The sequence below is a fragment of the Saccostrea cucullata genome, unplaced genomic scaffold, assembly GCF_032062105.1.
Source record: "Saccostrea cucullata isolate Sc308-1 unplaced genomic scaffold, CSIRO_AGI_Scuc_v1 ctg2015, whole genome shotgun sequence".
In the NCBI taxonomy this organism is placed as follows: domain Eukaryota; kingdom Metazoa; phylum Mollusca; class Bivalvia; order Ostreida; family Ostreidae; genus Saccostrea; species Saccostrea cuccullata.
In genome coordinates, this window is record NW_026940845.1 from 5,638 (window position 1) to 27,177 (window position 21,540).

The 21,540-nt window shown below is 36.0% G+C and overlaps 1 protein-coding gene across 1 annotated transcript; it reads right to left on the bottom strand.

Moving 5' to 3' along the window:
- Positions 1-201: 201 nt before the first annotated feature.
- Positions 202-21,216, bottom strand: LOC134256428 (neuropeptides capa receptor-like). The gene is made up of 4 exons (XM_062739072.1): positions 20,869-21,216; positions 903-1,466; positions 682-813; positions 202-575 (listed from the first exon to the last, which is right to left on the bottom strand). The coding sequence occupies exons 1-4, from the start codon at positions 21,182-21,184 to the stop codon at positions 322-324; spliced, it is 1,266 nt and encodes a 421-aa protein (XP_062595056.1). The 5' UTR covers positions 21,185-21,216; the 3' UTR covers positions 202-321.
- Positions 21,217-21,540: the final 324 nt, after the last annotated feature.

Below are 21,540 nucleotides of genomic sequence, written 5' to 3' on the forward strand. Positions count from 1 at the left end.
ACTTGTAAAATGATAAAAGAGTTAACTTTCTTTCTTTCTTTTTTTTTTTTTTTTTTTTTTTTTTTTTTATTTTTTTTTTTGCTTTTATGCAATAAAAGAAAAGTCATATTGAATTAAAAATTTGAAATATCAATGACTTTTCCATTTTCCAAAAAATCTACACACATTTGTACTAGTTATAACAAATATGAAACACACAAGTTATTTACATGTTTTTACTGTAACAAATTAAAGGATTCAGAACATAGAAAAGTCTACCGTAACAAACCAAAGTTTCTTCTCAATTCATTAAAATGTTAATTTCCCTAAAAATGTCATTAATTATGCTTGACTTTCTGCAAATGTATTTTCCGTTTCTTCAATGCTGAATTGTCCAGCTGGAGACTTGGTGACTTTGGAGTAGCCGAAGTTAATCGTTCTCTGTCGGGAGGGACTGAAAGAGGACGCGTAGGTACTGCGGGGATCAGGGCGGCGCAGACGACCACACATGGTTTGTCTGAATGCTTGTCTGTATTTTTTCGACATCAGGTTGTATAGGATAGGATTAATGGTAGCACTGAAGAAGTACAGCACGCCTACAATAAACAACATCTTATGACAATCAAACAAAATGTTGCTCAGGCTAGCTAGAAAAATAATTTCTTCTTTTAAAAAGAGCCCAACCCTTATGATAGGTACTACCTGACAGGAAGAACACGTGATTTTGGAGTTCTAGAAGCTCGGGTGTCCATTGCTCTTTCTTCATGTAGATAGTCCACAGACGCTGAGCGTGGAATGGTGCCCAACAGGCGAAGAACGCTATCACCACGGCAACTAAAATGACAGTTACCCAAATCAGGTTATGTGCATTTATATTTTGAAAGCAATTACATAATTGAAGTATTCACGAACAATTCCTATACCTAGCATTTTTAGTACGGATTTTCGAGCCTGAGTTACACTATACACTTTCTTTCTTTTCTGTGCTATACATTCTACTCCTGAAGAATTCTGCTGAACCCCAACCACCTCTGACTTGTAGAGCGTGACTCCGATGCGGATATAGATGAGAGTTATAAGAGTCATGGGTAACACAAAAAACACAAATGTTGATAACTGAAGGAACAGCTGCATAAGTTCGCGCCATTCTATAGGAAAGCTGCAGACAACTGAAGCCAGAAGGGGTTCTGACGTCACGGGATGGACCAAGGCGTAAAACGTTCGAGTGTGTATCGGATAAGGCAGGGCACAGAGGCAGGATAGAACCCATATCACTATTATCTCCTTTATGGCTCGGGACAAATTGGAGAGTTTTTGTAATTTCATTGGATGACATATTGCTGCCCATCTTTCAAACGTGAAGGCAGTGATGGTAAGAATGGATGCATACGCAGACATTTCCGTGATAAAGGCTTTGATGATACAGAAGCCCTCTCCGAGCCGCCAGGGGTAGGCCTCCCACACCATGTAAAGCTCCTGAGGTAGAGCTGAAAATATACAAAAAGTGTCAATTATTCTATCCTTCCCTTCAAATATAATGAATAAAATAATTAATTATATTTTTATTTAATAAAAGAGATATAAATGCCTGTTTTCATTTTCAGGGTCAAACAGTATAATCATGTTTTGTAGACTTTACCTTTCGTCAGAATAAGATATCGTAACATTATGTGAATAAAATTATTAATATTTCCTGTATTTGGAACAAAAGTTCAGGTGACTGTATATCAGCAGATTTAATAGAACCTAGGTGTTTTACATTGTACATGTTTGAAGTTACAATAAGAGCATATATGCTTTATCGTGTTGCATTTCTTCATATTTTATTTGTGATGCATTTTCATTTAGTACGGTCCATTAATTTGAAACTCAAAAATATTTTCTGAATTTCCCGAATAATTTTACATGGCTGATTGGAAGTTGTTTAAAACCAGTTCTGGAGGATTACTTGGAGTGTAACAACAGCACTCTGATTCAGTATAATATATTGTGTCGATAATTTTATTGATTATAATATGTTGTACTTAGTCACTGCAATCGTAAAGAAAAATTATACATTTATCAGATTCAATCTGATCGAATGCACAAAACACATTAATAATTCGATATCACTGTATTTCTAGTTCTTTATCTGATAAAAAACTGTGAATTTAGTGTCTCCATAAATAACGTTTTAGACTGCTATAGACTGAATTAAGCATTTTAATGAATTTGCTATTTTTGATCAACTTGTGTGAAATGTTTAATGACTATCGTCATCGAAAAAAAAGTTTTATCATGTAGCTTTATTACAAGTTTGAAAATTAAGGACAGATGATACAAACAATTTTTTTCTTTGAAAAAGATTAAATATCATGTCACAAGTTTAGAAAAGTGGATATTTCTTAGAATATTTTCTCCTAAGAATTGGAAAATGAAATAGACTAGGAAAATATTAGTAATATTTCAATAAAAAAAAACAAATATAGACAAATCACATTCAGTAAAGGTTTACTGGTGAAAACAAATTTCAGAATATGTTACCTTGGTGCTAAAAGTGTAGTATAAACTTTAGAAAAATATACCAAGCCAGGTGAATTTTAAGAGGAGGAACAAAATGAGAAAAAATTAGCAATATCACATAAGCTGATTTTTACAACTTAGCTTTTCCTAATAAAATTCACCTGGCTTGGTATATTTTTCTTCAGTTTATATTACACTGTAAGCACCAAGATAACATATTCTGAAATTTGTTTTCACCTGTAAACCTTTACTGAATGTGATTTGTCTATATTTGTTTTTTCATTGAAATATTACTAATATTTTCCAAGTGTTTTTCATATTCCAGTTCTTAGGAGAACAAAATATAAGAACCATCCACTTTTCTAAACTTGTGACATGATATTTAATCTTTTTCAAAGAAAAAATTTGTTTGTATCATCTGTCCTTAAAAGTATTATAATTAATGGTTTAACGAGCAACAAACCGATGAAAATGTAAAAGGAAGAAATTGACTTTGCCAGAATTTTTAAAAGATGCTAGTCCCGTAAAATCCTGCACATTCGCTACTCTCAGACCAAATATGAAGTCTACATGTTGTTCACTTTACAGATTGTAAAAAGATTAAAGCCGCTAAGTCCGATTCTAATCGCAAAAAAATATATTCCTTTTTCTTCTTGAAAAATAATTGTCCATGAATTGTTTAACTTTTGTCAAATTATATCCCAAAAGTCTTTTTCTTTTAAAAGATACCAAAATTCAAAAGTTAAAAAAATAATTTTTGTTAGGTCACACAAAAAATAAACCTATGACGATATCTATTATTGCAAACGTGTGAAATCACCTTCGAAAATTGAATATATCGCTTACATTTGTATATCTAGATTTATGAAGAACAAACCCGAGCATTTTTTTCACAACAAAGTACATGTACTTAATATAACCTGTACACGGACAATATTTTAGCCTTCGTTACTAAACTTCCTTTAAAAAAATCTTTAAAAATATCTGATTTTCCTTTATTCTTTTAAATGTGCATATTAAGTCAAAAATTACTGTGGATTATATTCAGTTAATTTCTTAATTTCTAATAAATATATCATGACTTAGGCTTCTACATTATGTACAAATGGAAAAAAATACTCGGGTTTGTTCTTCATAATTTAGATAAAACCGATAAATTTATTATTTTTTTTTACAAAGGTGACTTCAAGACATATCTTAACTTCCCGCCAGGAACTTCTGTTTGTCAATAAGGTAATTGATCTATGTTTTCCTTGTCAGGATTGTTGTAATAAACTATTAATTAATCTTATAATTTATTTTTATACATTTTCTATATAATGACGTACTTTTATTGTGTAAGATAATATGTGCTTGTTTCGGATTAAGCGGCTTTAAGGATATCCGATCCTCAACCAGGAAGGATAACTCCAAAAATTAATATTTAATTTGAAATGCATCAAAATGAAGTTTGAAAATGAAATTTTTTCATGCAACAATTTTCATATTATTCATCTTTATAAGATTCAAGGTTTTTGGAAGTCTTAGAAAAGGTCTTATAAAAGTTGACATTTGTACCCTTTAAAAGGAAAAAAAATTAAAACAGTTTTAGAGAAATAAAATTTTCTTGAATCCAGCCTTAGATACCAGTGCTTATAAGCATGATATGAAATAAGAAGTGATTTGTGTTGTATTGCAATGATAGCAAAAGCCTTTTTCACTATGTTTTATAGAATACATGACGGAAGACCAAAAATACCAAATAAGTATGAAAATCATGACAATTTCTCTGAATGCCTGGATACCTATCGTTTTTTAACCTAAAATATATTTGTTGATCAATTTGCAATTAGAAAATACATTGCTGATATTCCCAATTCGCCTTTTCTGCAAAAATATTGGAGATTTGATCATTTTCCCTATATAATATGATTAACTTTAATGTTTAACTTTAAGGAAATACTGTGGATAAATTTACGTAATTTTGTGGATTCAGAGATACTTTTATGAGTAGTTTTGATTACTTAACTGCTAATTTTATAAACCTGAGGATAGGACTACCTTAAGTTGTTATCAGATAAATAAACTTCTACCAGTGCTTTCAGTTCTTTGATATATTGAATACTGTGTATAAAGATGCCTTTTTTAAGGGAGGAGGGTCTCACGATTCTGCTCATAAATGTCAAATTAATTTTACAGGACACATAAATGTATTTGCAAAGAAATATTTTGTAGAATCGTATATCGCTTGTTCCTCCGTGTCTGTTTCAGTTTAACAGTACTCCACTCCAGAGTCTCACTCGAGATAAATAGACCAATTTCATCAAACACATAATCCAATAATAAAATTCTACACGGATGGGGTTTTATAGAATTAAGAAAAACATGACCTGCTGCTTAGAACTAATGTTAAAATAATCACGTATAATTGTGGAAGAGGTTACACCCGTGTCAAAACCATTAACATCAAATAGTATTACCGTCGTATCAAATCTTCATACCAAAAATGATAATCACGTTTGTTCTTTTCAAAATCTTCTGTTTAAGAATTAACAACATGAGATGTTTTCCGTATAAATTTGTTTCCCGTGGCTAATCTCGCTTGCTGTTCAGCCACACAGAGTTTGACAGTTTGTACAAATGAAACCAATCAACACTTTAACCGAGTCTTCCCAGTAATATGCAATAAGCACGATCTGCGGTCAAGTGAAAAAGAAACGTCCAAAGGAGCCGTCACTGAAGTTCCGATTTTGTTAAGTAATTAGAAGCTCGCGCGAGCTCTAGCACATCCCTTTATTTGACTTGCCAGGCAAATACTATAACGTACGTCAACGATTTTCGATGTACGTCCAGATTAACACAAGTCTAAGCTTTCCAGATCTGACAATATACTCCTAATTTTTACATATTTTGCGGATGAAATCAGGGCGCTTTTGCGTTGAATATCGTTCATCGATTGTTTAAGACTCCTGAGCAATGGTACATGTACAGCTGCATTTCATCAAATTAAATATCATTTAAGACCTCTTGCTACAAACATACTTTTTCCAAAAATTAAAACATATGAATGAATTATGCTTATATATTTATGAGTAAAAGATTAATTCCAATCCATGCATTCAACTTTCATGCCCGGGGCCTATAGAGTTTCTCATGTCCGTCTTCTGTCCCGCTCTGCGTTTAGCTCAGGTCAAAGCTAAAAAAAAACTTTTTTTAATCAAACTTCCTATGCTGATAGATATTGATGAGAAGTACTCAACTGCATCAACATTTTTTGACCGTGACCTTTCCTTTGACGTCACTTTTCTTAAATCATTGATTAGCTCAGTTTTAAAGAAATCTTAGTGTATTATAGTGTAATCAAGCTTCATTTGCTGATACAAACTCATGTACATGTAGGCTATTCAACTGTTTTGACCGTCAGTTTTCCTTTGACCTTAAATTAGTGTTTAGCCCAAATTCAAAGAAATCGTACCTGTAGGATACTGCAATCAAACTTCCTATGCTGATAGATATTGGTGAGATGTTTTACTGCATCCGCATTTTTATATTTGACCCTGACCTTTGCCTTGACTTTTATAGTGTAATCAAACTTCATATACGTTTATATAAAACAATTTAAAATATTTATTCCAATACATATAAACCAAATGCTGATCTTTAAATCTTTACCAGATAATATCTAACGCATGGCTTATGACGGCGAGCTCACAACATTTTCTTTGAATTCACATAAAAGTGAGGATTTTCATAGGATCGGTGAATATCTTCATTAAAATTTAACTCTCTTTGACGAGGCTTTCAAAGCTTATTCAATAAAAGTTTGATCTTTTGATGAAATGCATTAGAGAATCTTCTCACTCACAAACTATTAATGTATTAAACATCAACATAAAGCATTGTTTTGACTACACTCATTTTATCTAGATTTCCTGTGATCAGCTGCAGTGGCCGTCGAGGGAGTACATGCTCTTTACTTCACCAAACTAATCAATTGATGCAAAGACAACAAATGACAGAGATTTCAGGAGGTCAATACCTCTATCCATTATTGTGTCAAATGGCTCGAGTTTGATCTCTATCTCTCGGAAGCTTAAGCTGTCAAAAACGATTCTTTATCGAATGGACCAAAGAGAATGTGTGCATGCATATACATATAATATTTTGGCATAAAATTTACATTAAAAACGAAAACATAACTCTATAAGAATATGTTCGCCAAGGATTTTAATGTATAGAAACACGCATAATAACGCATCACAGACGAAAATATGCATAAAACTTATATAAATGGTAACACATGAAATGCACTCCGAGGATGAACATGTAGTACGAATTTCAGTGCAACAAAATTTAAAGTTTTTAATTGAAAGTTGGGAAAAGAGAACGAATGTTGGGATCGAGAGGGAGAGGGAGGGAGAGAGGGGACAGAAATACAAGTATTCACTGTATTCAAAACTTGATTCAAATGTAGTGCATACTGATTAATTGTTAAAATTCTGACGCAACTGTTTTATTTGTGACAAATTTCACTTTCTTTATCTATGTAACAATACACCATTATTATCTACATTCCGTATTTAAATATTTATCTCCTCAATGATTTGATACACAAGAGCATGTGCTACGTGCAAACAATTACTAAACCTGGACTAAAGCTGATGACAAATAAGTTGATAATCCAAGGAACGAATATGAATTCCTTTACCCAACAAATAACAAAAAGATGGCAGATATTTTTACCTAGAGACATATTCTATCAATTCTCAAACTGTTGTTGAAGATGAACATCTTTTATTTGCATGTCCTCTTTATAAGCAACTACGAAGTGAATATTGTACACTTTTTAACACTTCATGTCTATCTTATGAAATTCTGAATCCAGGATATGCTAAATTAACATAAGATATTTGTAACTTCATAATAATGCATTTAATGAGAGAATATCTACGTGACTTTATTTGTATACTGTATCACTGGAGACTTATTTGGTTTTTGTCAATTAAATTGAATTAAAAAAAATAATTTAAAATAAGACATATGTCAAAATAACTTCACAAAATAATGTTCTTTCCGTGGTATTTCTCTAAATGATTTCAGAGTAAAATATGCTAAGGATATCTGATTTCCGCCTCTCGTGTTATCTATGGCAAAATGATTCCAAGTGGGTCTTACATTAGGTCGAAAGGTCATGGACGTGATTTTATGACAAGCTTAATTTTAGAACTCATTTCTTATTGATCAAAGAAACCGTGTAACTGTAGACATAAATCAATCTTAATATTAGATCAAACATCAAATTCAAGGTCATCTGGTCAGCTACCCTCAGTATCCTGGTAATTATAAGATTTTGATAATTAAGATTTGTAACATCCACATTGTAAATAAATATCAATTCATGTCTCTTATATTCAAAAGTTACAGAATGAAAGTACAGGGTAGAAGGCAGGATAGACGAGAGAAACAAAATAAAATACTCATTAGCTTTACTTTTTGCTTAACAATATGAAATTCAATGAAGGTTACGCGATTCTTCACGAAATAAAGTTTCGCGTTATAACGCGAAAATTTGGCGTTCAATCGCTTTTTTCACGCGAAAGTTTCGCGTTGTAAATCGATTTTTCTTTCAACCAACTTAAAAGAGCTCAATTGGCTTCCGTAGTCCCCTCCCCCTCCCCCTCCCACACACACACAAAATGGTTTTGCTCTCTATGGGCCTGATACTAGTAAATGTCAGTGTTTTTTTTTATCCTGAACAAATGTCTCATAATGATTGTCTTTTAAAAAAAAATAAATCATTGGTTTAAATAATGTTCAACTTACACTGGAAATCACAGGCACTTGTTTCGTATACGGGGTACCCCCTACTTATATTTACCACAAGGTACCTAACTCATTTTCAGGCACCCCCACTTCAAACTCGTATTTTGTTAATAAATCAATCATTAACCTACTTTAAAATGACATCGCTCGCTTCAAGAGACTTTTTACTTGTCAATAAAACGTTTTAGACGTCTCTGATCGAGCTTCTTTATTATAAACTACTCATTTATTCCTCGAATATATTTTAAGACTTTTCTTGGGATATAAGTATTTCCGGTTGGGGTTAAGATTTAGGATAAAACTAGAGACCTCAGAATGGAATACTCGGAAGCCTCTGGTTTTATCGTACCCTCAACCGGAAGTTGTATCCTGATAAAAGTCTTAAAGTGTATCGAGGTAATTTTCGAGGAATAAATGAGTGGTTTACAATAAAGAGGCTCGACCACATGGACGTCTGAAACGATTTAATTGAAAAGAAAAAAGTATATTGAACGATGTCCTTTTTTAAGTAGGTTTTAATCTAATATATTAACAAAATTCGAGCTGGAAGCGGGGGTGCCTGAAAATAAGTTAGGTACCTTGTGGTAAACATACGTAGGGGTACCCCGTATACGAAACAAGAGGCCCATGGGCCACATCGCTCACCTGAGAAACTTTGGCCATGCTGTTCTTTATCAGATTTCCCCCCTTTGTAATAGCAATTGTGACCAAGCCCTATCCCCAGGGGTAATGATTTGGACAATTTAGAATCTATACTATCCCAATATTCACATATTTATTTTTTTCCATTTTTCCATATATATTTCAATGTAAAACTTGGATTGCCCATTATGGCCCGCCCTACCCCATCGGTCATGATTTGGACAATTTAGAATCTACATTATTCCAGGATGCTTCCACATAAGTTTCAGCTTTTCTGGCCCAGTGGTTCGTAGAAGAAGAATTTTAAAGTTTTTTCCTATATATTTCTATGTAAAACTTGGATTCCCTATTGTGGCCCCGCCCTACCTCCGGGGGTCATGATTTCTAAAATTTAGAATTTACACTATCTAAGGATGCTTCCACATAAGTTTCAGCTTTTCTGGCCCAGTGGTTCTTGAGAAGAAGATTTTTAACGTTTTTTTTATATATATATTTCTATGTAAATTTTGGATTCCCTATTGTGGCCCCGCCCTACCCCCGGGGGTCATGATTTGAACAATTTAGAATCTACACTACCCCAGGATGCTTCTATATAAGTTTCAGCTTTTCTGGCCAAGTGATTCTTGAGAAGAAGATTTTTAAAGTTTTTTCCTATATATTTCTATGCAAAAACGTGGCGCAGTGGTTGGCACCGTCTACCCCCGGGAGTCACGAGTAAGGAGTTAATCCTTACGTCGCGGGATGCTTCCACATGTGGGACTTTTCTGAGCCCAGTGGTCCTTCGGATGAGACCGTATAAACCGTTTTTCCCGTATATAGGTGCTATGTAAAAAGATTCCCTGCTCATTGGCCCACAGTGCCGAGTACAGGACAAAATTTTGAGCTTTACCGGCAAGTGGTGGCTTCCATATAGGTGAAAGCTTTTCGAGCCATGTGGACGTTAAACAAGATTTTTAAAGTTTTTTTTATATATTTCTATGTAAAATTTGGGATTCCCTATTGTGGCCCCGCCCTACCCCCGGGGGTCATGATTTGAACAATTTAGAATCTACACTACCCCAGGATGTTTCCACATAAATTTCAGCTTTTCTGGTCCAGTGGTTCTTGAGAAGAAGATTTTTAAAGTTTTTTCCTATATATTTCTATGCAAAAACTTGGATTCCCTATTGTGGCACCGCCCTACCCCCGGGGGTCACGATTTCTACAATTTAGAATCTACACTACCCTCGGATGCTTCCACATAAGTTTCAGCTTTTCTGGCCCAGTGGTTCTTGAGAAGAAGATTTTCAAAGATTTTTCCAATATATTTCTATGTAAAACTTTGATTCCCCAGTGTGGCCCCGCCCAGTTCCCGGGGGTCATGATTTGAACAATTTAGAATCTACACTACCCAAGGATGCTTTCACATAAGTTTCAGCTTTTCTGGCCCAGTGGTTCTTGAGAAGAAGATTTTTTAATGACACCACCCTATTTTTATATTTTCTTGATTATCTCCCCTTGGAAAGAGACTTGGCCCTTGATTTTTTTACAATTTAAATTTCCCTTCACCCAAGGATGCTTTTTACCAAGTTTGGTTAAAATTGGCCCAGTGGTTCTTGAGAAGAAGTTGAAAATGTGAAAAGTTTGCAGACGGACGGACGGACAGCTAGACAGACAGACGGACGGACGACGCACAACGGGTGATCAGAAAAGCTCACTTGAGCTTTCAGCTCAGGTGAGCGAACAAATGCCTGTGCTGGAAATAGTCATCTTTCCTTTAAAAAGAGTGATAAATTGATTGATTATATGTTGTTTTATACGTCCCATTTTAGAATTCTTCACTCATGTACGATAGACTACGAGGGGTGATCAAAAAGTTCGCGAACGATCTTTTTATCTACAAAACTACAATTCAGATTAGAATAAAATTTGGTACACACATAGCCATACATGTTCTATAAATAACATATCCTGAATGATGTTTTTGCCCGTTGTTTGTGACGTCACTACGTGAAAATGACGTCAATATGTAGATGACTTTGGACAAAATTGGTTGCTTCGATCGTACTCGTTCAACGAACGGCTGTAAAGTTTACGGCATTAGAAATTCCTTAACTGGATTTATCATTTGAGTGAAGGGAAAGAGATGTTTGAAAATGATATTTTTTCTGTTGCCCAGTGAAAGCACGTTTAAAAAGAGATGAGTTTTTAATTAAGCAGTTTGTTATGAAAGACCTCCAATTTACAGTTTGAAAAATATGTGAATATATTAACTATAATATAATCATTAAATACCTAAGACATCGTTTAAACATATTAGATATGATGATAAGGCAATGACAATGACAATGAATTTATTCTCATAAACTAATGATTCACTTATCTCGAATTCAAGGTTATCATTATTATCAAAATATTACTATTCACATCCAAATGTGTATAAGTTTGATCAACTTTTTAATACAAAAAATACAGTTAAATTGACAAAAACATTACAATTAAATAAGTAGTGAAATTCATCACCAATTTCATTTTTGGAACATGATTTACAAATTCTGTTTTCTCTTGGTACATTATGCCATCTTCCAACTTCAATTGGTAATTTATTACTACAAGTTCTAAACCTACAAAATATTTTCCAGTACTTAAAAGGCAAAGATACTAAATAATTTTCTAAACAAAATGAAGTTTTATATATTCTGTAAGGAGACACCGGTACTTTATTCACCTTGAATAAACGACTCTCCCGGAGAGGACTAATTTAAAATAACACTGAAATCAAATCGTTTGTTTTATGGAAGTTATTCAATTATTTCGCGAACTTTTTGATCACCCCTCGTAGAGACGTCATCATACATGTATACCGCTGAAGGGCTTCAAATTCTGACCTTAGCTCGGCACCCAGGGCCATTAAGCAACGAGGCCTCTATATCGTGCCAACGCCATCCGTACGTGAAACGGGGCCCCGGTTTCTAGGTCTCCTTCGAATGACCTGCAACTTTCACTTGAAAGTGCCGAGCTCATGATGAAGAAACAGTCGCTACCTTTTTTGATAGATTTAAGTCGAAATTCGAACTCCGATAACGGAATGAAATGGAAGCTTTTACAAAATGCAGCTAAGCTTGAAGTACTGAATCAAGATCTTTTTTTTTCCTATACCTTCAAGAACATGATTAAGTTCCTTCATTCTCATACATGTTAAATTTAATCCACAATATAATATAGATCAGCTCTAGATATTGAGTAGACTGTGTAGAAAGTATACACAAATGATAAATGATATAAAACACATTTCCTCCTGAGATAAGAGCAAATAATTTGTAAATCGGTGACTAGAGGATTTTTATTGTTATATTCTGAACTTTGTGCCTTAGGGAACAAAGCGATACTGTGGTAAAGAGCAGTAAATACTCGTAGAACGGAGTATATTCTTATTTACAGAGCAATACCCGTGTTAGGGACAAAGCGATTCTCGTCGGACAGGAGAATACTGGTGGGACAGAGCATTAGTCACAGGGCAGAGGCTACTTGTTGTATAAGCAATACTCGTGGTGTAGAGCGGTTAAATACTCGTGGGACAGAGCATTAGTCACAGGGCAGATGCTACTTGTTGTATAAGCAATACTCGTAGTATAGAGCGGTTAAATACTCGTGGGACAGAGCATTAGTCACAGGGCAGAGGCCACTTGTTGTATAAGCAATACTCGTGGTATAGAGCGGTTAAATACTCGTGGGACAGAGCATTAGTCACAGGGCAGAGGCTACTTGTTGTATAAGCAATACTCGTGGTATAGAGCGGTTAAATACTCGTGGGACAGAGCATTAGTCACAGGGCAGATGCTACTTGTTGTATAAGCAATACTCGTAGTATAGAGCGGTTAAATACTCGTGGGACAGAGCATTAGTCACAGGGCAGAGGCCACTTGTTGTATAAGCAATACTCGTGGTGTAGAGCGGTTAAATACTCGTGGGACAGAGCATTAGTCACAGGGCAGAGGCTACTTGTTGTATAAGCAATACTCGTGGTATAGAGCGGTTAAATACTCGTGGGACAGAGCATTAGTCACAGGGCAGAGGCTACTTGTTGTATAAGCAATACTCGTGGTATAGAGCGGTTAAATACTCGTGGGACAGAGCATTAGTCACAGGGCAGAGGCTACTTGTTGTATAAGCAATACTCGTGGTACAGAGCGGTTAAATACTCGTGGGCAGAGCAATAGTCACAGGGCAGTTGCTACTTGTTGTATAAGCAATACTCGTGGTATAGAGCGGTTAAATACTCGTGGGACAGAGCATTAGTCACAGGGCAGAGGCTACTTGTTGTATAAGCAATACTCGTGGTATAGAGCGGTTAAATACTCGTGGGACAGAGCATTAGTCACAGGGCAGAGGCTACTTGTTGTATAAGCAATACTCGTGGTATAGAGCGGTTAAATACTCGTGGGACAGAGCAATAGTCACAGGGCAGATGCTACTTGTTGTATAAGCAATACTCGTGGTATAGAGCGGTTAAATACTCGTGGGACAGAGCAATAGTCACAGGGCAGATGCTACTTGTTGTATAAGCAATACTCGTGGTACAGAGCGGTTAAATACTCGTGGGACAGAGCAATAGTCACAGGGCAGAGGCTACTTGTTGTATAAGCAATACTCGTGGTATAGAGCGGTTAAATACTCGTGGGACAGAGCAATAGTCACAGGGCAGATGCTACTTGTTGTATAAGCAATACTCGTGGTATAGAGCGGTTAAATACTCGTGGGACAGAGCAATAGTCACAGGGCAGATACTGTAGAAGTACTTTTTTCCGCGTGGTATTAATTTACGCTATGTACGCGGTCACAAACTTTCCGCGGAAATTTGCCCAAGCGTACTTAATATAAATGTAAGGCAAATAGTGACAATCTAAGAAATCCGCGTAATTTTCTACCCGCGGATTAAACTGGAATTGAGACTCCGCGGAATTATGACCTCGTGGAAAAAAGTACGTCTACAGTACTACTTGTTGTTTAAGCAATACTCGTGGTATAGAGCGGTTAAATACTCGTGGGACAGAGCAATAGTCACAGGGCAGATGCTACTTGTTGTATAAGCAATACTCGTGGTACAGAGCGGTTAAGACGCCAAAGCGACAAAAATGTCGTTTACTGTGTCAACGCCAAACCGACAAAAATGTCGTTTTCCAAAAAAAATATTTACTTTATCTTTTATTTGCCATTTATCTTTTGTGTAATTAAACAAAGTCATATCTAAATTTTGACACAAGTATAGGCCTTTATTTTTGTATATGTACTGGTCTTTATATGACGTCATTTTGTTACGTTGACGTTGAATTGTGACGTCAGGTTATGAGTGAGTACGCTAGCGTTGAAAAAAACAAAGTATGGCGCACCATGCGGACATTACTTCTGACATAGATTCGGACGTGTTCGATTCCGATGATGATGATAATGAAGAATTTACTACATTTCGAGGTCCGTGGTTTAATGTAGTGGATCCTAACCCTGATTTCCAAGAAGAAACAGGGCCCGTCAATTTTGATCCAGGTATGTCAAGTTTGGAGTTTTTCATGAAGTTTCTCCAGCATGATCAACACGACATTGTTGATATTCTTGTAAGGGAGACAAACCGTTATGCAGATCAGGAGATATCAAGAAGAAGCAGGCCCCCCATGATTTTAGGTCCACATTCACGGTTCCGTGATTGGTATCCCGTAACCCGAGAGGAGATGTTGGCTTTTATGGGCATTGTGTTGAGCATGGGGGTAGTGAAGAAACCAACATATGAATCTTATGGGAGAGTAATACACGTGCTTGGTCAATGGAAACTCCAAATTTTTCCCAAATCATGGCTAGAAATCGATTTCAAGCCATACTGCAGTTTCTCCATTGCAATGATAACACAACGGCAGCAGAACCTGGGGAAATTGGGTATGATCCACTTCACAAAATTTCTCCAATCATTGAGTTTTTCAACGAAACCTTCAGCCGAAATTACAAGTATGTTTTCAATATAATACATATACACATAGATATATGTATCTTAATTTTTTCCTCACGAGGAAAATGAGCAAATCGAAGTTAAAAATTATAATGTGAACAAAATTTTATATATATCTCAGTATTCAGCCCTTTTTGTGCTGCCATTATTGTTGTAATTTTCTATATGTGGATCCAAAGATATTTGACGTTCGAACATTTCGTACATATTACAAAACCTGTATTTTTCACGAATATCTTACTTGTTGTATTGTACATCTTTGATTTGTACCTCTATGGTAGAAATGCTTCATATTTTGTCATGGTATGATATTTATATATTATTTAAATGTGAAATAACTGAATATCCTCCTGGGGTCGGTGAATAAATATACTAAGTACTCGTATATAAAGTTTTGAACGACAGAATGTTGATGTTAAACGCAGTCAGGTTATTGTCTTTAATACCCCCCCCCCCTTTTATGTGTCAATTTTTTTAAAATTTCTTTTTAAGAATTCAGTAAAAATCTGCAAATGAGAGCTTCCTGTTAACACATATTTTTTAATCATAAACTTATTTATCTGTCAGGATTTTATTTTGTTTTTCAAATAAAGGCTTAACCGGGATGTTTGTGTAGATGAAAGAATAGTAGGTTTTAAAGGAAGGCATCAACTCAAACAATACATCTCAAATAAGAAGGCACACAGATGGGGGATCAAACTTTGGGTGCTGTCCGACTCCACTTCTGGGTACACTCATCACATTAACGTATACAAAGGCAGGAGAAATGAGCGACGCAATCCAAACGGACAAGTAAGTGCTTTTGACAGAATAATAATAATTGTAACTGTTAAGAAAGTATTTGACACGAAATTTCATTAAAAAAGTATATTCTCACTGCGATGATGCAGTATCCTGCAAGTAGAGCTATTTGTTAAGTCACGTGCTCTGATCTTGACTTATGGGTGTGGTCCTGCTTTTCTGTATTTTTGTTTTCAAATCTCAAGCATCATGCATTTACGTGAGTACTCTGGTATGCTTTTTCCGCGAGAACTTGAAACTGATTTTCCGCTATTTGATTTACACGGGCTTATGTAGATTTGAAATGTCTTTTCCATAAAAAAAAACAAAAACAAGTCGAAAAATTCTGTTCCGCGTCTTTTCTATTATTTGTATATCTTGCTAAACTATGATTTTATTTCGAGGAATTTAACAAACAGCGGCAAATTTTTATTTGTCAATTAATTCAATGCTTAGAAGACTTTGTGATTTTAAAAAATAACTAAAAGATTTTTTTTAGCAGATTTCATATTTAGAAGCTAAAGAGTATAAGATCAATTAATACCATAGTATAACACTAAGTGAAAATCACGCGAACTCGTATATGTTGTAGGGTTATCAAGTAATGGACTTGATGGAACCCCATTTCTACAAAGAGCATCATGTCACTTTCGACAGTTTTTTCACCAGCCCCAGACTGGTATACGATCTCTTGGACAAGGACACCCATAGTACAGGAACAGTTATCAAGTCTCGAAAGGATATGCCTTCCAGTTTTAAGAACCCAGCAATGCAGAGAGGAGATGTGAATGTTAAGACACGTGCTGGAGTGATGGCTGTACAGTGGGCGGACAGGAGAGTTGTATCTTTGTTGACCACTACTGGTTCTGCAAGGTATTGAATTTAATGAATCTCTTGAGACTGTAGCTCTGTTGGTTTGTAATGAAATTAAATAGTGATGAAAACATTTTTTTTTCATAGGGTTTGTAATAGCTTTTTATATTACCTTTACCTCTTAGAATTTGGTATCTGTATTCAAATGTTAGTGAAATTAAACGAAAACTATGACTAGTTGCCAGCCTTTCGATAGTATTTTACACCAAGTTATATTTATCATCATGTAATCGCTCCTCATCATAAATTGAAACATATGCATGTACATGTAATTCACTTGCTTTTCTACATATATACCGGTTGTACACTTTTATTTTTAGTTTATTAAAATATTTTAAAAATATCAAAACTATAGGATGAGTCAAGTTTAAAAGCGCTACATATTTATAGGCAAATACAAACAACAAATGGAAAGGGTCGCGAAGTTTCTATTCCTGCCATAATAGATACCTACAATCTTTGTATAAGATCAACTAATTCTCCAATTTGAGCCACAGTTCAAGAGTTTAAAGATGTGGAGAAAACTCCTATTTCACTCTCTTGTAACCGCAGCAGGTATATGCTTTAACATACACTTCCATGTATATAAAACATATTTGATTAAAGCTGTTCGGAATGTAAATTGTTATAAAATATTTTTGTGAAGTCGGAATGATTTTATCTGATAATATCTTTGTAGTAAATGCCTATATTTGCTACCGAGATTCCTTCATTGTACAACACAAAATGGATCATCTGAAGTTTCACCAGCAGCTTTGCCAAGAACTTATTGGAGGGTTTCGACAGGGTAGTAGGAACAGACAGCTGCGTTTAATACCAGTCCAACACAGAACCTTGGCAAGATTGTCCGAGAGGCACTTTCCGTCCAAAATACCAGATGGTAAGCGTAAGAGATGTGCCGTTTGTGCGGGACATGGAGGCGAATTCAGGAAGACAAGAATTCAGTGGTGGTGTGAGGACTGCAGGGTCGGACTCTGTGTAGAGGGATGCTTTAGGAAATTTCACACGAGGATCAATTTTGAGGCGTAGTTGGAACACACAAACGATTACTCTACTCACTATGAAACTACCTTGCATTTAATCTAATTATGGTGTGTGTGTTTGACAGAGAGAGAGAGCGGGATTTATTTATTACCTATATTTATATTCTTATTACAGATAAATTCGAACCTATTTATAGCAGGGCTTGCGTCTGTCATAATGCTGTCTTAACTAAAACGAATGGGACTAGGAGCTACATCTTTTTATGTTCGTAAAAATTAGAGAGTACGAGTATTATAGCAATTTAGCTAAACACATTGATTAACTTTGTTGACGGTGGCAAAATCAAATATACATGTATATTAAGTAAATTATTTAACAATATCTGTCAATCAAATGTTACACACTTATTGAGTTTACAGAGAGGATATGTTATCAGTTTGTTATTTAAAAAAAAAGTTTTAACAACTTAAACACTAGTGACTACATATATTGTAATTGTATATTGATTGATATTCTTATTTCAAATTATAAATATGTGACAGTGTACACTGTAGTATACACTTATAACAATTATCAGAATTTCAATATATTATTTGAAAATATGAAAAAGTTTTTAAAGACTTATCTTGAGTATGCTAGCTACAGACATAAATATTTTTTAAATTTTATTTTACGCCAATTAAAAAAAATTATTGGTATAAAAAATGTATAAATTAATATAACATAAATATATAGCATGCATTTTCCAAGACAACATGGAACATCCTATTATCTTGGTTATACAGGTGCTCGTTTTATAACCAATTTGATGCTTTTTTGTGAAGCAATTGTTTGACGTCCGGATTGACGTCATAGTATGGCATTCATGACGTTATAGACGTAACGTTTTTCGGCGTCGAAAGGGTTAAATACTCGTGGGACAAAGAAAACTCTTTAAAATAAATACAGAGAAATTCTCGTGGGACAAATCGATTTTTGTGGGACAGGTCACTACTGGTGGGACAGGTCTCTACTCGTGGGACAGAGCAATACTCGTGGTATAGAGCGATTAAATACTCGTGGGACAAAAAAAAATTCTTTTAAATGAATAGAGAGTTTCTCGTGGGACAAATCAATTCTTGTGGGACAGGTCACTACTGGTTGGACAGGTCACTACTGGTGGGACAGGTCACTACTGGTGGGACAGGTCACTACTGGTGGGACAGGTCACTACTGGTGGGACAGGTCTCTACTGGTGGGACAGGTCACTACTGGTGGGACAGGTCACTACTGGTGGGACAGGTCTCTACTGGTGGGACAGGTCACTACTGGTGGGACAGGTCTCTACTGGTGGGACAGGTCACTACTGGTGGGACAGGTCACTACTGGTGGGACAGGTCTCTACTGGTGGGACAGGTCACTACTGGTGGGACAGGTCACTACTGGTGGGACAGGTCACTACTGGTGGGACAGGTCACTACTGGTGGGACAGGTCACTACTGGTGGGACAGGTCACTACTGGTGGGACAGGTCTCTACTGGTGGGACAGGTCACTACTGGTGGGACAGGTCACTACTGGTGGGACAGGTCACTACTGGTGGGACAGGTCACTACTGGTGGGACAGGTCACTACTGGTGGGACAGGTCTCTACTGGTGGGACAGGTCACTACTGGTGGGACAGGTCACTACTGGTGGGACAGGTCACTACTGGTGGGACAGGTCACTACTGGTGGGACAGGTCACTACTGGTGGGACAGGTCACTACTGGTGGGACAGGTCACTACTGGTGGGACAGGTCTCTACTGGTGGGACAGGTCACTACTGGTGGGACAGGTCACTACTGGTGGGACAGGTCACTACTGGTGGGACAGGTCACTACTGGTGGGACAGGTCACTACTGGTGGGACAGGTCACTACTGGTTGGACAGGTCACTACTGGTGGGACAGGTCACTACTGGTGGGACAGGTCACTACTGGTTGGACAGGTCTCTACTGGTAGGACAGGTCTCTACTGGTAGGACAGGTCACTACTGGTAGGACAGGTCACTACTGGTTGGACTGGTCACTACTGGTGGGACAGAGCAATACTCGTGGTATAAAGCGATACTAGATCAGTCTGTACTCGTAGGACAGAGCAATAGTCGTGGGACAGATCGAGTAACACTGACAAGACAAATCAATACTTGTAATGTAGGTAGATACTATGGCAATAGTACATACTCGTGAGACAAAACTATACTCATGGGAGAGAGCGATTCTAGTGATAAAGACCTATACTCCGGTAATAATCGATATTCCTTTTATAGGGAAGAGCACTCTATACTCCTATTATAGGTAAATATCTATGGACAGAGCGACCCTCGTAGGACAGAGTGAACTCGGTAGTGCCTTTTAATTGGCTGCAGAACACAAGGCAGCTATGGCAGATACTGGAGCCATAAGATTCTTTTAGAGCTTACAAATGTTCTCTGATGTTGTAGTAATAGTGAAATGACACTAAAGATAAGCAGTATCACGTGTTTATATATATACGTTACTTTGAGTTTCTGAAACATGAACCGGCAAAATAATGACTAGAGCTATTAGAATACTTGAAGTGTTCATTACTTGTCCTCATTTACCGATAAACAGATCTATTAAGAAACGGAAATCTTTCTTTTGTGAACATACATTTGGTGTTTCTTCCTACGTTTAAGCTACCTTTGGTCGTGCTTGCGTGATAGTTTACCGTGATTAAACAGCGCAAATGTTCCGAGGTGATATACATGTATATTAAAATAGCTATATTTCATTTTCGTTCCATTATTTTTCTAAGCCTGCATTCAAACAACTAAATCCATGAATACCATGCCATATGAAATGCCATACAGTACACATTATTTTATAATGAACTTCAAATTTATAATCATCAGTTCAGTGTTAAATTAAATCTTCAGTAAAAATCCCTTAATTGAATAACTAATAAGAATGCGCCAAGGAGGCCTGATATATTGCAACTGCATGTCATATCTGTTACGGAGCGTGCTTCAAATCTGACACGAATGTAACTGCAAATTATAATCACATCAACCTCCGGAAATTGATCGAGAACTCGACATCATCTTACAATAATTCACCCATGTGCCGAATAAAGATTCATTTTAGTTCTTCTTTGAGTTGGAAAGAAAATGCATTGAATTAAAATGTTTGTCAAAGATCTAGATGTATCCAGCGTCAGCATACATCTTTTGGTCAACACCAGACCTGATTTGATTCCAGTAATTTGTATATATTAAAGACAACAATTAACTTCTTTAACAATTTATCAAAAATAACAAAATCAAACCAGGGAGTGATTTAGTTCACGTACCTAGAATCAACGTGGCTAAGTCCGAGACAGATAGGTTAAACAGATAGTAATTGGTAGCGGTGTGCATGTGACGGTTCCTGGCAATCACGATGCACGTGCATACATTGCCAACAGTCCCTGATAGAAATATACCAACATAGACAATGGTCAGTATGGCCAGAGTGGGCGTGTCCAGATGTCGGACCCCGAGGTTCTGCTGTAGATAATCCAGCTCATTGAAGTCACTGTCATTATAGGATGTCTTATTCTCGTCACCCAGGTGTCTTACACTGAGGTTTGCCATGTTGTCTCTGTTACCGGTCTTTTTTTCGTACATTAACTTTGATCTATCTTGAAATCATTATAACCTGAAATCAATATGATGATAAAATCATAGGAAGAAAAAAAACACGTAATCTCCTTGAAATCGTCGTTGCCATAGTAAAACATTTTCATAGTCTAATGATCACTGAAAAGTAGTATATCCTTTCTGATACATAATTTTAATAAGACATTTTTAAAAGTAAAACTTGCCGAAAAGGCTGACGTTTAGTCGTAAGTCGGACACGCCTGATCTCTGTATGATAACAACTGTAGGTTGGACTCGCATCGCTTCTTATAGCACTGGATTGATCTCGCTATTATTCTCAGTTTCATTCAATCATTAATTATTTCTATCATTTTTCATCAAGC

What these genes read in the sequence shown, in the direction of transcription:
- LOC134256428 (XM_062739072.1), bottom strand. Translation starts at nt 21,184, where the DNA reads ATGTACGAAAAAAAGACCGGTAACAGAGACAACATGGCAAACCTCAGT. An exon ending in CTTAGCCACGTTGATTCTAG is followed by an intron (nt 1,467 to 20,868) that starts GTACGTGAACTA and finishes GTATATTTTCAG; the next exon opens with CTCTACCTCAGGAGCTTTAC. An exon ending in ATCCGTACTAAAAATGCTAG is followed by an intron (nt 814 to 902) that starts GTATAGGAATTG and finishes CTGTCATTTTAG; the next exon opens with TTGCCGTGGTGATAGCGTTC.